The sequence below is a fragment of the Pan paniscus genome, chromosome 8 (assembly GCF_029289425.2).
Source record: "Pan paniscus chromosome 8, NHGRI_mPanPan1-v2.0_pri, whole genome shotgun sequence".
Taxonomy (NCBI): domain Eukaryota; kingdom Metazoa; phylum Chordata; class Mammalia; order Primates; family Hominidae; genus Pan; species Pan paniscus.
Genome location: NC_073257.2, coordinates 72,303,129 through 72,317,840, shown reverse-complemented (window position 1 = coordinate 72,317,840; position 14,712 = coordinate 72,303,129). Strand labels below are relative to the sequence as shown.

Genomic DNA, 14,712 nt, shown 5'->3' with positions numbered 1-14,712 from the left:
TAGGAGAATAATGATACTGTCTACTTAAATGTCATAAAATAAAGCTGCACAATCCAACTACATAAACTGTGTGTGATTGTGGTCTGCTTACTTCCATTCATCTCTTTTAGTATTTATCCTACTTTAAAATTTAACAAAATTATTTCCCGTGGCTTGATTGGCTATGTTCAATTTGCAGCCATTCTTTTACATTCCTTTGCAAAAGGACACTGTCAAAAATTACTGTGTCATTATGTGACAATTTCAAACCAACAAGTACTTTTACAGAAAGTGTAAGTATTCCTATGCAGGTTATATTAGAGCCAGGAATGGAAGCTACCTACTACCATTTCACAAATTGAAAAACACAGGAATTGTCTTAACTGTACAGGCCATGAAAAGCATGGAATCTGCCTGTTGGAGGAGTTGTTAACATATTGATTGTTTTCTTGCTAAGGAGAAAATATAGCAATCATCTTTCAAACTAGGAACTTTATAGAATTTTTTTTTAAAGAAATGACTGTGTCCTTTTAAATCATTAGCATTTGTATAATATACCTATTGTGTCTTTTAAAAATGGACCAACTTTCTTATGGTCTACTTTAAAAAGTTTCCATTCTGATTCAAAATTCCTATTTATATGTACTGAAAAATTTCCCCCATTAAATCCTATGCCTAACATATGGTAGTCCTCCAAGAACTGTTTGTGAATGAATGAATGATGGCATGTTTTCAGGCTTCGAAAATATTCTTTAATTAGCAAATGATTCTGCAGCTTTGAAATCATTCCCAACCTTAGTGGCACCTCTGATTTTCAAATGAATACTGTTAATGAAACATTTTTTAAGTATGATACTATAAATATATTTAATTTGATACCAAAATAATGTGGATTTTTTTTCCAGCCCTGTCATAGTGGAAATCCCTCACTTTGGGTCCATGAGAGGAAAAGAGAGAGAACTCATTGTTCTTCGAAGTGAAAATGGTGAAACTTGGAAGGAGCATCAGTTTGACAGCAAAAATGAAGATTTAACCGAGTTACTTAATGGCATGGATGAAGGTAATAATGATGGCTCCTTGGTTCTGTAAATGTCTGCAGGCAGAAATTAAAGGAATGGCTAGATTACATGAAGCAGGACCTGAATTTCACACATTTGTATTTTAAGCTAGGACCCAAGTTCTTCAGCTTTTGTTGCTGTTTTCTATATCATAATGCTGAAGTTCCATTTAATCTAACAAACTTTATTCTCCGTAATATAGAAGTATAAGTATTTTGATGATTCCATCTTTAATCACATACATCAATCTTTCCAATACCAAAGGAAGTTTTCTAAGTCAAAAATGAGCAAGAAGAGGGTGAAATAATAATGGAAAGTATGCAAGGCATGCTGAGCATTTTGAAGAAAATATGTTCACATTTTATTTTTGGAATTATTTCTGGACTCTTTCAGCTTTTTCAAGTTTCTCCCAGATAATTTCAGTATCCTTCATAAATTTTTGATTTCTCTTGGGCCATAATTAGTCTTTAAAAAATGTTTCAGGGTAATTATTGGGGTCTGTGTTGTTTCAATGTCTCATTCTTTGACCTAGTAAGACTGATATATATCTGAACATGTCACTTTTTCATACACAACTTCTTCAGGCTGTCTGACCCTAAGAACCAGAGCAATTTTTCTTAGTAGACATTGGGAATAGTCTGGTTTTGAGAATAGGTGTTTGACGCAGAGTTTTCCTTTAAAAATGTAAAAAAAAAAAAAAAAATTAGAGAACAGGCTCACCATAACGTCTGATGCTGAGAGAAAAATATCAGAGCTAATTCTTCCTTTATACTCACTTCCTAATCACTCCAAATCCAGGAATTATTTAAACAACAGCTTTATTAGAGATATAATTCATATTCCATAAGATCCACTCTTTTTCAATTCACTGACTTTTGGAATGCACTCAGCATAGTCTCCAGTGAGTTTCAAGGTGTGAACAAAGGAGCGAGGTGAACCGTAGGGTACTTGAGGAATGACCTTGGGCAAATTTATTGAACTCTGTGAGCCTGTCTTTCTTCTGCAAAATGGAGATTACCTTCCTAACTTCCTATGGTTATTGTTGAGAATAAATAAAATAATTATGTGAGGCGCATATGAAATACAGTCCTTGTTACATAGTAAGCCCTTGATAATTATGAGTTATTATCACCATTATATTTGTTCTGTAGAAAAAATTGTCATGCCAAATGTTTGGTATAAGACACAATCACCACCAACCATGAATTTAAAGATGGCTTTACAGCAAGGTAGAGGGAAAATAGTAATTGTTGAGTGTCTAGCATTCATGAAGCACTGATAAATGCCTTCATATGTGAAAAATTTAAAAAGAAAGGATAGCACTGCAAATCAGGTGGTTTTAATTCCACTTTACTTATAAGGGTGCTAATCAGGTGGTTTTAATTCCACCTATAAGGAAACTGAAGTTCAGAGATGTCAAGTAACATATCTAAGGTTATTCCACTGAGTAGTAAGGCTGGGGTCCAAATGTAGGTCTACTTCTTTTCTTTTCTTTTCTTTTCTTTTCTTTTCTTTTCTTTCTTTCTTTCTTTCTTTTTTTTTTTTTTTTTTTTGAGATGGAGTCTCACTCTGTCACCCAGGCTGGAGTGCCGTGGCACAATCTCAGCTCACTGCAACGTCCGCCTCCTGGGTTCAAGCAGTTCTCCTCCCTCAGCCTAAACTAAGGCTCAGAGAGATTGAGTGCCAAACTCAAACCTACACGTGTAGGTTTGTTATATAGGTAAACTCGTATTGCAGGTGTTTATTATACAAATTATTCTTTCACCCAGGTTCAAAGCCTAGTACCTACTAGTTACTTTTTGTGATCCTCTCACTCCTCCCACCCTCCACCTTCAAGTAGGCCCCAGTGTCTGTTGTCTTTGTGTCCACAAGTTCTCATTTAGCTCCCACTTATAAGTGAGAATATGCAGTATTTGGTTTTCTGTTCCTGCATTAGTTTGCTAAGGATAACGGCCTCCAGCTCCATCCATGTTCCTGCAAAAGATAGGATCTCATTCTTTTTTATGGCTGCGTAGTTTTCCAAGGTGTAAAGAAACAATGATGTAATCTTCTGTCTTGGATTCTATGTGTTATTTTGGAAAAACTAGATAGCATTTCCTTGCCACATTTTTAAAGACCAGATAAACTTTGGTTCCATTTTAGGCAATGCAAAGGAAATGCATATACTTCCAGGCTTAAAGAATCAAGTACTGGAGTCCACTAGAGCAAAAATGAGGACGGAATTTTCAAGGCACAGATTTTCTTCATGTATTAAACTTAATAGTAATGAAGCAACCACTACACACATTTTATAATTGAAGCTCAATTAATCAAATTGTATGCCAAACTCGAACCTTTCTCGCCACTCTTTTCATATCCCCAAAGACACTTCATTCTTACCAGAACTTTCCTCTCTTCAAAAGCAGACCAGCCAAAAAAAAAACCCCAAATCTGTCTTTTTAAAAAGCCAACTTCTTCCTTGAAGGTACAACTTTTCAAAGTTCTAGTTCAGAGAGAAGCATAAGCACAGTTTAGGAGGTTTCATGTTTTTTATGTTCTTTTATCCTCTCTGTTCCCCTCCCATTTTGCTACTGAATAACTGTTAATTAACAAGATGAAAATAGTTCCTGAATTAAACCAGTGACCAGGTCACTCAAGGTTTCCTTAAAAAAGACAAATAGGCCGGGTGCAGTGTGGTTCACGCCTGTAATCCCAGCACTTTGGGAGGCCGAGGCAAGTGGATCACGAAGTCAAGAGATGGAGACCATCCTGGCCAACATGGTGAAACCCCCGTCTCTACTAAAAATACAAAAATTAGCTGGGCGTGGTGGCATGTGCTTGTAGTCCCAGCTACTCGGGAGGCTGAGGCAAGAGAATCACTTGAACCCGGGAGGCGGAGGTTGCAGTGAGCCAAGATCGCGCCACTGCACTCCAGCCTGATGACAGCAAGACTTTGTCTTAGAAAAAAAAAAAAATTGTCTTACCATTATTTAATATAATGTATTAATTTCATAACAATTAAGCTTTATCTGTCATCTGTGGCAAGTGACCCTTGATAATGTCTGTCTTGTTATAAATGCTTACTTTTTCAACCCCCTTCTCCATAGATGAATTCTATGTGCTACTTTACAACCAATCTACATGCCACTTTTATAACCAGTCCTGTTGTAGGTTCTTCTCTGAAAATCTTAAAACTCAAGTATTTAAAAATCATCTTAGCAAATATTCTGATTTATTAACACAATTGTAAATATCAGTTTATGTTCCTATAGTGTGTTAAAATGTGTGAAGCCTTTCCATGCACACAGTCAAATTTAACTGGTAGAATAACTCCCGGGAAAGAGAAGTTTAAGGAGCAGGATAATTTGCCCCATGTAATGTGGTGGTTGGGATCATGATTTATGGAAGTTACACAGACTAGACTTCTCATCTTGGCTCCACCGCTTACTCGTTGTGTGACCGTAACGAAGCACTCGATCTCTGAGCCTTGGTTTAAATGTGTAAAGTGAGGATGTCTAATAGTGAACTAATAGGGAATAGATGAGCTAATATATGTAAAGTTCCTAGCTTGATGCCTGATATATGAGAATCACTCAATCAGTGTTTAGTCATAGTCACAACTGCCATGTAAGTTGTGCAGGAGAGCAAATGGGGTCTGAAATCCTGCCCTTTTCACTTGTCAAGCCATCTGCCCTGACACTGGCCTGTAAGACATAGGGGTACTTTTTTCTAATTTGCTCAAAGCTGCTATCTAGTTGCCAACCTGTGTACCTACAAGGTTGTATACACCCCAAGTGGGCACCCTTTTCCAAATCGTACAAAGACACTACATCAGCTAGTAAAAGCCCTGGTCATCATTGATTATGATGACACACACTCAACATCGCCACCACCCGGAAACAGTAAATAGATTTAGTCTTCCAAACCTGGACTTCTGACTCCACACCTAGTTGTCTCTCTGCACTGCTCCTTTGCCTCTGTATGCTCTCAAATGAATGATGCCTGTGAAAGTGCTTTGTGTAGAACAAAAGAGCCACATATATGTCAGCTGGTATTTAAGTTTTCCATTACTAATGAAGACACCTCTTAGTTTCTTTGTATGACACAAAAAATATGGTATGTATTCAGGAAAAACTGTAGCTGCAAAATAAGGGGGAATTAAAAGTTACTCCTTATCACCAGCAAGCCCAGGGACTAAAATATCAGTGGTTTTGCTAACGAAGTAGGTGTATTAGCAAAGGTCTATTGAAGAGGCTAGAATCACAGAAAGGACAGTTCGTCTGGGTGTGAAGAACTTGCCATCACCACTAAGGTATCATGCAACAAGAACAACTTTTAACTTTGGCAGCAGACATAGATTTTGTTCTAGTCTTTGTCAATTTTTGTTTTCTCAGCCAAGAAAAAGATGCTGCAAACAGAAAACAAACATTCATTCCCCCCACCAAATTATAACGCAGCGAACTGAATTAACTTTTTAAGTTTAATGAAAACCTTACTTTAATTAAACTCACAAAGTTGAATTAAACATGTTTAAAATTACATCTCCAAAGTCAGACCCCAAAGAGTGTTTTGTAGTTTGCTGTTATCTTGCATCTGGAATTTTCTAGTAGAAGAGGTCCTTAATTTACAAACCAAAAGCTCCAGAAATGTTCTAGTCCTGCCCTGTCCCATACAGTAGCCACTAGCTCCAGGGAACAACAGAGCACTTGAAATAAAATTAGTACAAATGGAAATATGCTGCAAATGTAAAATACACCAGATACGCGAGGATGAGTACCCTCCTCCAAATACATATCTCATTATTAATTTTTACATTGGTTACACATTGAAATGGTAATATTTTGGATATATTAATCTAAATAAAATGTGCCTATAATCCCAGCTACTCAGGAGGCTGAGGTGGGGGGATTGCTTGAGGTCAAGATTTCAGGAGCTCAGCCTGGGCAACATAGACTCCATCTCTAAAAAACAAATAAAAAATTAATTTCACCTGTTTATTTTTATTTTTTAGTGTGGCTATAGGAAATTTAAAATTACATACCCAGTTGACATTATATTTTTACTGGACAGTGCCTCTCTGGACAGTGTGTATGCTTTGTTTTACATATCTATTTTGTTTTAACACAAAAATTGTTGCTACCTAAGTATTACACGGAAGGCTTTGAGTATATATGAATTATGCCATTGTTTAAAAATCCCAATCACTGTCTTGGAACAAAATGTTGCTGAAGTTCCCCCAAACAATTTTACAATGCTAGGAACGTATTTTCTTGTCATTGCTGAACTTTCAAATGAGAGCGAATGAAGTTTTTAAGATAATACATTTTAGATTGAATAATTACACTATTGTTTTATTGTAAACAGGAAAGGGAAATTGGTACTTGCTATGTAACAGAAAATTTTTTAAATTTACTGTCTGACTACATAAACAGTATCTTAGAAACAGACTTCTCAGAAGTTGCCAATTAGGTTCATTTCAATATAATTTAATTGTTTTTGCCATGAGACCAATAGTGTTAAGTCATTGTAGAAGCAGTTGAGCACCGATATGAAATGTGTAGCTTTATGTTGTGCACAGCACTGTCTGCTGGAGAAATCTAGTAACAGTTTTGAAAAATTCCCAAGGAGAGAATAAAAATAGAATTTAACCAAATCAGGATTGTGGTTGGGGTGCAAAAAAAAAAAAAAAAAAAAAAAACCATAGCAAAATACTGACTTTCAGCCTATTGCCATAAACTGGCATTTTAAATCAACTGAATGATGTCCATTGTGTTGGAAAGGAAAGGAAACTGTAGCAGAACAGTCCCCCAAACTAGTAGAAATAAAAATTCTAGTTTAGAAATGAAAATTAGGACAAAGCAAATAAGCATTAATAAGGACAAGTTTTTAATGCATTTGTGTATATGGATTTGCCAGAAATTACATGTCTTTATGAAACATTAGTGGATCAAAATAATGACATCAGCCATCCTGCCCACCACCCCCCATATCAGGCACAGTAGAGCTTTTAGCCCTCTGAGGGCAGTGAAGCAGGTCCACGAGGTTGGACATCAGCCTCCACTACCTTTAGTGTTGATGTGAACAGAGAGACCAGTGTGCCAGAAACTGCAGGTCTAAGCTTTTGGAGTTTAGTGTGTTCTGTATTTGCTGCTCATGCGAGGTTATTGATTCATGGTGTTTAAGACACTATTTATGATTCTGGATTTTGAAGATAGAATCATATTAATTGATTTTTCCCTTAGATGTAACAGTAATGGCTTAAACAATGGGGTGAAAAAAGTGACATATGGGGACTAATTGCCTGAAACCATGTTTTTATTTGCACACATGGAAAAGTAAACAAATGTAAGTCTCTTAATCTGCAGTCATGGAAGAAAACCTTAGAAGGATTATTCCAGTGGCCAGACGTCCCCTACTTCTCTTCCTCCAGGAAGCCCTCCCTAAACCCCAGACTCAGATCAAACTGGTAAATACACCCACAGTACCATAACTGCAACTTTGAACTTTGATATCTTCCTTGGTGCACTGCAAAAGTCTAAGAGGGCAGAGACCAACTCTGACTTGTTGACAGCCATTATGCCCACTGCATATAACAACTCTTGATACAGAGTTGTCAGTTCATCATAGTCTGTTGCATGAACGGAGAAATGAATGACTTGTGTCAGGCATATGCCCCCCTGCTGGTGACACTTTTTCTCAATCCAGTGACCCATACCCAAGAGAGAGAAAAACTTTCTGGAAGAAGGGAGGCTACACCAAATGGGGAGAGGAAGTCTGGAGCCTGGGGAAGGCTCTGGGGCAGGTTATGGTCATTCTACACACAGAGTACAAAGTAATCTTAAATGTCAACACTGAAGGTAGAGTTCAAAAAATAGTCACATTTCTCCCTGATTTTTAAAGTAATATCTCATAAGCACATAATGATTAAAAATTAATCTTCTAAAAATAGCTTTAAAAATATATGATTGTCAGAAATTATATTAATAGACTGCTAAAACTGTAGGTAAAAACAAGCAGGTATATCATCGTTTCCAGACATTCTGCATCATCAGCACTTATTACACGTGCAAATCTAAACAACAAAGGGGATCTCTACCCTGAATAAAGATGTGAAATAATGCTGACCCAAATATATATAAAGCAGATGACAGAATTGAATAAGAATATGAGTTAAACACTAAAATTATAAAAGGTGCATGGAGCCTTTCGTACTATCTTTGCCATGCCCCATGAATTTATAATTATTTTAAAATAAATGTTTTTTAAAACATTGAAAAGATCTCTATGATGTTTACTTCAAGGAAGAAGGATCAAGTTATATCATTTGAGGATTTTTCCCTATAACATCTTATGTGAACTTATTATGAAAGTTGTGTATTTTGATGGAGCTGAACTTTAATTCCAAAGGGATAAATGCCTGTAGTTTTCTAAACTAGTTCAGTAAATATATTACAAATGCTATGTTGTTCTACATATTCTATAACTAGAGTTGAATATTATAGATTTATTTTTTATTTTCTTCATTTCTCCCAACTTATTTGATATTTAATTTTCAGTAATTGGTGATTTTTTTTAATGGAATGAAATGGAAATGATAGCAATTCAGATTTATACTTTGTAGAGAATTATTTTTAAAATATAACTTGTGTATTTCCTTAGATCTGCTACAGATTGACTCTCTGGCTGCCCTCAAAAGCTGTGTGACCTCGAAAAGAATATATAACTCTTCTAAGTTATTATGTGAACAGAATTGTGCTGGGTGGTTTTCTGTCATTTTTTTGTCATATCCATCCCAGAGGAAACTGCTCATCCTAATCACATAGATGAGGAACATATGGCTCAGAGAAGTTCAGGAACTTGCCTGAGGTCCAGGTGCACTGACTATAGAGCTATATTTCAACCCTGGGCACCTGTCTACAGTGACTTACCACAGACCCCATAACTTGCTTTTTGAAATCTAACATTCTAAAAATCCTTTACTTTTTCACCTCTCAATATCAAGTACCCCATTCTTAGAGGAGCTGAGAAAAGCCTGCACCTGACTAGAAATTAACCCTGATACACAAATCATCCTTTGGGAAACCTTGAGGCCATTTGTATTCCTTCCATGGACTATTCACACTCCACCCTGACCAGGTCACAAATAGCCTTTGAAATCTAAATTGATATAGGAAACAGAGCTGTGTCCCCATTTAACCAAGTGATGGAGACATTTAATTGTGTGCCCATAAGAGTGAGGCAAAAACTAATCAAGATGGTCATTTGAAAGCGTTAAGAGTAACCCATTTAGTCAGAACATGATTTCAGTCATGTTATTTATGCTTCATTGTATTATGGTCTCCATAACCATTTATATTTGCAAAGCATTTTATGATTCTTGTTGTTTGTAACAAAACCTCAGTCACAGAGAATGCTGTCCCACCTTTTACAAATAAACTGAGTTACAAGGTGCTTAAGAAATTTATCATTTATCTATGAGGCAAGAAGGCTATAGAACATTAGTGGCTCTGTAATCAGGCCTGCTGCTTAGATGGGTCAATGAGAAGTCAGGTCACCTTTTCGACCACGGCATTTGCAAATCTATTCATTACTCATCCATTTATCAACCACCACTCATGTGTGAGGTAGTCTGCAAAGACACTGTTAAAGAGTGGTTGAAGTCCATGTCTGTGTGACTTCATCTCTTTCCAACGCCCCTTTCCTAGACCTAGGTTCTAAGCTCTAAAACTGACGAGCTAAATCCATCTGGACAAGTCACTTCACCTCTCTGAACTTCAGACACCTATTTTACCAAAATGCTGTGTGGGCCAAATGATAATTGACCTGACACAAAATAGACCTTCAGTAAGTGTAAAGTTCAATCTTCCTCCTGGCCAAAACTGCCTATTTCAGAACTCACTTCTCTTTTCCCTCTAATCCTCTTTTTGTATGTGAGAATTTAGTAACAGATTTTAAAAAGAGAGAGGAGAGAGGAATTTCAGGGTCTTTTCATAGTCTATGGCATTATGAATCACCCTGAAAGGTAAGAAGCTCTTATGTTTATGTTCTATTGTTTACTTTACAGCAACTTATGCCATTTTTCTCCCTCAATTCTGTAGCTGTGGAGTTATTTAGAATATCCTTTTAAAAAACAAAACCATATAAAAGTAATGAATATTTATTTTTGCCAATAAGCTTTTCTTCTCATATTAAACCATTCTTATTTTTTATAGGGTCCTGTTGTCATGTTTTTAACAATTTGGGTTCTGAATTTTTAAGACAAAGTACAGGATGAGAGTCTACCAAGACATTGCTTTTTCAAATGTGTCAAAAAGTCACCTGGGTAGAGTGTGAAAACAGATTTTTAGGTTTCACCCCAGGTCTGCCTAGTCAGAAGCCCAGCAATCTGTGGTACTAACATGTAGTACGATTATTTCTTACGAACTGGCCAGGTTGGAGGACATTGCATTAGGAGCTAGGAACTCTGCAGATGTGAATGTGATAGTGGCATTGCATTTGTGCCGCAGATTATTTTGTCGAGCTTTTTTCTGTAATGTATAGGATGGGACAAAACAAAGGATTCTTGGTAATATATTGCTGCTTCTTTGACCTAATTAGTAAGGACCGTTTTTAAAATCTAAATACATATAAGTTCAATCCCAGAAAGAATATTGGCACTGTTCATTTTTACATTATCAGGCTTTATTACTATTTGTCTGGAAATCTGACTTCTCTGATATACTTTTATCTTATTTTATTTTATTTCTTTCTTTATTTTTGAGATGGAGTCTCGCTGTGTCACCCAGGCTGCAGTGCAGTGGCATGATCTTGGCTCACTGCAATCTCCACCTCCCGGGTTCTAGTGATTCTCCTGCCTCAGCCTCCCAATAGCTGGGATTACAGGCACCTACCGACACACCTGGCTAATTTTTGTATTTTTAGTAGAGACAGGGTTTCACCATGTTGGCCACACTGGTCTTGAACTCCTGATCTCAGGTGATCCACCCACCCCAGCCTTCCAAAATGCTGGGATTACAGGCATGAGCCACTGTACCCGGCCTCTGATATACTTTTAAAATATGTAATACAAAACTTCCAGAAAGAGTTTTATATTCTTATGAAAGTTAAACTCATTTTGTGTAAATGTTCATTAAGTAAACAGTAATTTGAGTTATAAACACATGGACATAATAGATTTCACTGTGGATTAAAAAGTAGGAAGATTAGAACCACTTTTTCACGTGCATTTTTTTTTAATAAAAATAAAACTAGGCCAGGCACAGCGGCTCACGCCTGTAATCCAAATACTTTGAGAGGTTGAGGCAGAGGATTGCTTGAGGCCAGGAGTTCAAGACCAGCCTGGGCAATATAGCAAAGGCCAGTCTCTACAAAAAAAGTTTAGAAATTAGCAGGGCGTGGTGATGTACATCTGTAGTGTCAGCTACTCAGGAGGCTGAAGTGGGAGGATTGCCTGAGCCCAGAAGTTCAAGGCTGGAATGAGCTATGATCATACCACTGCATTCCAGCCAAAGTGACAAAGTGAAACCTCGTATCTAATAAAATAAAGTAATCTAAAAGAACAAACAATAACCAGTCTCTACTAGTACGTATATTTTATAGCAAGACTTAAAGAACTGTACAGTTGTTTGGTATGAAAACTGTCTGAGTCTCATTGATTCCCAGTTGATTTCTTTGGTAGATGCTTGTTTAGCACCTGCTGTGTGCCGGGTCTCAATATCAAACATCATTTAATTTAATATAGTTTAACTATGGCTACCTTGCTCTTTATGAAAAGAACACCTAATTTTTAAAACAACTAATAATTTTATTAGACTCAAAAGCCTTAGGGGAAGGTACTCATGATGCCGAGCAATGTGGCCACAGTCAGGGTGTGAGAGTTAGCTGAGTGTGGAGGGTCCTTGCCTCCTTCCCCCTTGGAGCCTCTCTCCAGCTGTCTGGGGATTTAGTTCTCTATTTTCCAGCACTGAGCTAAGGATATTTTGTTTTGTATTTCACTTTCCTTTTTTAAAAGCAAGAAACAGGGAAAAAACAGGTTTGAGTTGAATGTGTTAACACATTAAAATGTTATCTAGTGTTTTATTTACATATAATATTTATTAATGCTAATCCTATTAATGGTCAGGTAATAAGTTTTCAGATCCTAAGAATTCTGTAGTGACATTACTGATGGCTTTACCTCCTCCTTTTGCCTTTTCACACTTACCTACTATCTATGTCATTTATTTTTTTTTTGACTTATGCAATATCCTAGAATTTCATAGCCTAGCCATCAACTGCAGCCCTTGAAGAAGAGATTATGCCTTTCTTTACAAAAGAATATTTAAGTAATACTTTTTGTATATTTTTGTATTTTTCTTGGCTTTTATTCTTAGAGAAAAAACTTATAAATATCTTAAGCACACAAACAGGATGAAACCTGGTTATAAGAAACCAGAGAGGGCTGGGCGTGGTTTTCACGGGTCATGCCTGTAATCCCAGAACTTTGGGAGGCTGAGGCGGGCACATCACTTGAGCTCAGGAGTTCAATACCAGCTTGGCCAACATTGTGAAACCCCATCTCTACTAAAAATACAAAAATTAGCTGGGCATGGTAGCGCACGGCTGTAATCCCAGCTACTTGGGAGGCTGAGACAGGAGAACTGCTTGAATCCGGGAGGTGAAAATTGTAGTGAGCAGAGATTATACCAGTGTACTCTATCCTAAGCAACAGAGTGAGTGAGACCCTGTCAAAAAAAAAAAAAAAAAAAAATAGAATACTGTTTCTCCATTTCATCATGTAGACACCTGGAAATCTGACTGTTGAAGAAGGCAGTGCATGTGATTCTATTTAAGGAATAGTACATGGAGACACTAAATGTCCCCCTTGCCTACAGCAGTGCCTGAAATTCCCACATTAGTTGTGTCTTTGAGTTGGGGCTTATCTTCAAAATACTGTTAAAATGTACATTGAAGGTCAATAACCATGCAAGTTTTAATGGTGTCAAAAGAATTGCTAAAAGCTTTGAAAAAAAATGGACACAACACAGAGGGTCCCTGAGCTGCTGGGAAATTATAAAATATGTCAGAATTTGAATGTGGAGGGTACTGATCGCTTCTCCTCGGAGCTTTTCTGTTTATATAGTTAGAAATCTGAGCATTTCCACTTGCAACTTGTCTGCTGCATCTGAAATGTACATGTTCACTTTATATTTGGGGTGGCTTTAATGCCTTATCAAAGGTGACAGAGTAGAGCTTAAGTGTGGTCAGCCTGCCTCTATCACGCAAAGTGGCAATTCTTCTCAATTCAGTGCTGTCATCGTTTTCAGGGGTGTTATAGCTGTTTCTTTCTACTTTTAATCCTCACAAATGTGTGCACATATACCCAGAACTCTCTCACACACAAAAATAGCTAAGAAGTGTACAGTACTGCCAGTTCCCCAAAAGATGCCTCAGTTCCTCTGGTGGGTCTAGACTGATCTCAAGTAAATTTCATACTCACAGGATACACAGCTTGTTATAAGCAGAATTAGGAAATCTGCCCCATTTGAAGGATGTAATTTCATGATCTGTCTTCTTAAATTGCTAGCACCGTAAGGAGTCCTGAGCCATTTTGAAGGAGAACATGACATCTTTGTGGCTGAAGTGAAAAAATATCTGCTTAGCTGATGATGATATGTTGTATAGCGATTTAAACAGATAATCAGAACTTTCTCAGTTGCAGCATGAGTTATGAACTTGAGGAATTCACTCTCTTAAGCCAAATCATGGAGAGGGAAATATATTTGCTTTCTATGGAAAACGTTTATCTCCTTTCAGTTACATTGAATAGGTGAAAACTCCCCCAGAATATTCTCCTAAGCAAACTGTTTGATTCTTTCCTATTTTTCTGTAGGAAAACTTTCTTTTTAAAAGTTCTGGCTGGGTGCAGTGGCTCACACCTGTAATCCCAGCACTTTGGGAGGCCAAGGCAGCCGGATTGCCTGAGGTCAGGAGTTCGAGACCAGCCTGGCCAACATGGTGAAACCCCATCTCTACTAAAAATACAAAAATTAGCTGGGCGTGGTGGCACACGCCTGTAATCACAGCTACTTGGGAGGCTGAGACAGAAGAATTGCTTCAGCCCAGGAGGCGGAGGTTGCAGTGAGCTGAGATCATGCCCCTGCACTCCAGCCTAGCCGACAGAGTGAGACTCTGTTTCAAAACAAAACAAAACAAAATTATTTGTTTTCTTTTCTTTTCCTACACTAGGATTTCAGTGTTTAGGTTTACAGAGAAGAAGATACTTGAGGAGGCAAAAAGGAGTAAAATTGCAGTTCCTTTTTTTTCTAATAGTTATCTTTTTTAATTAAAGAAGAAAATAGTTCTATAGTCATTGTTCCATTTGGGAAATCAATGTTTGGTAATAAAAGTTCTGTTGGTGGCTCATTTTTAAAATCTGGGTTGAACCCTGTTTCTCTCCTAGTTGATAATTTGATCCTCCCATCTCAGAGTTTAGTGGTTGATCCGTAAAATGAAAAAGATGTATTGATCCAATTACCTAATCATTCATTTTGTCATTCTACAAGTTTCTATTTGAAATAAGCCATAATCTCAGCCTCACATATCTGATAAAGGAGGCAGAAATGTTAATAGTGAAGGGACAGGGGGACCTGTGCAGTATGTATCTGAGGTCTGAAAAGAGGCCTATAGGAGTAATGAACAACAAAACAACCCCCCA

General features: G+C 37.2%; 1 protein-coding gene across 31 annotated transcripts in view; it reads left to right on the top strand.

Annotated features, from left to right (window-relative positions):
* Window positions 1-14,712, top strand: part of ANK3 (ankyrin 3) — a 709,526-nt gene that overhangs the window by 629,976 nt on the left and 64,838 nt on the right. For all 31 annotated transcript variants that reach the window (XM_057298899.1, XM_055092833.3, XM_055092837.2 and 28 more), the window contains one exon: window positions 885-1,039. In XM_057298899.1, coding sequence (XP_057154882.1) covers window positions 885-1,039 — 155 coding nt within the window. The remainder of the gene's footprint in view (window positions 1-884; window positions 1,040-14,712) is intronic.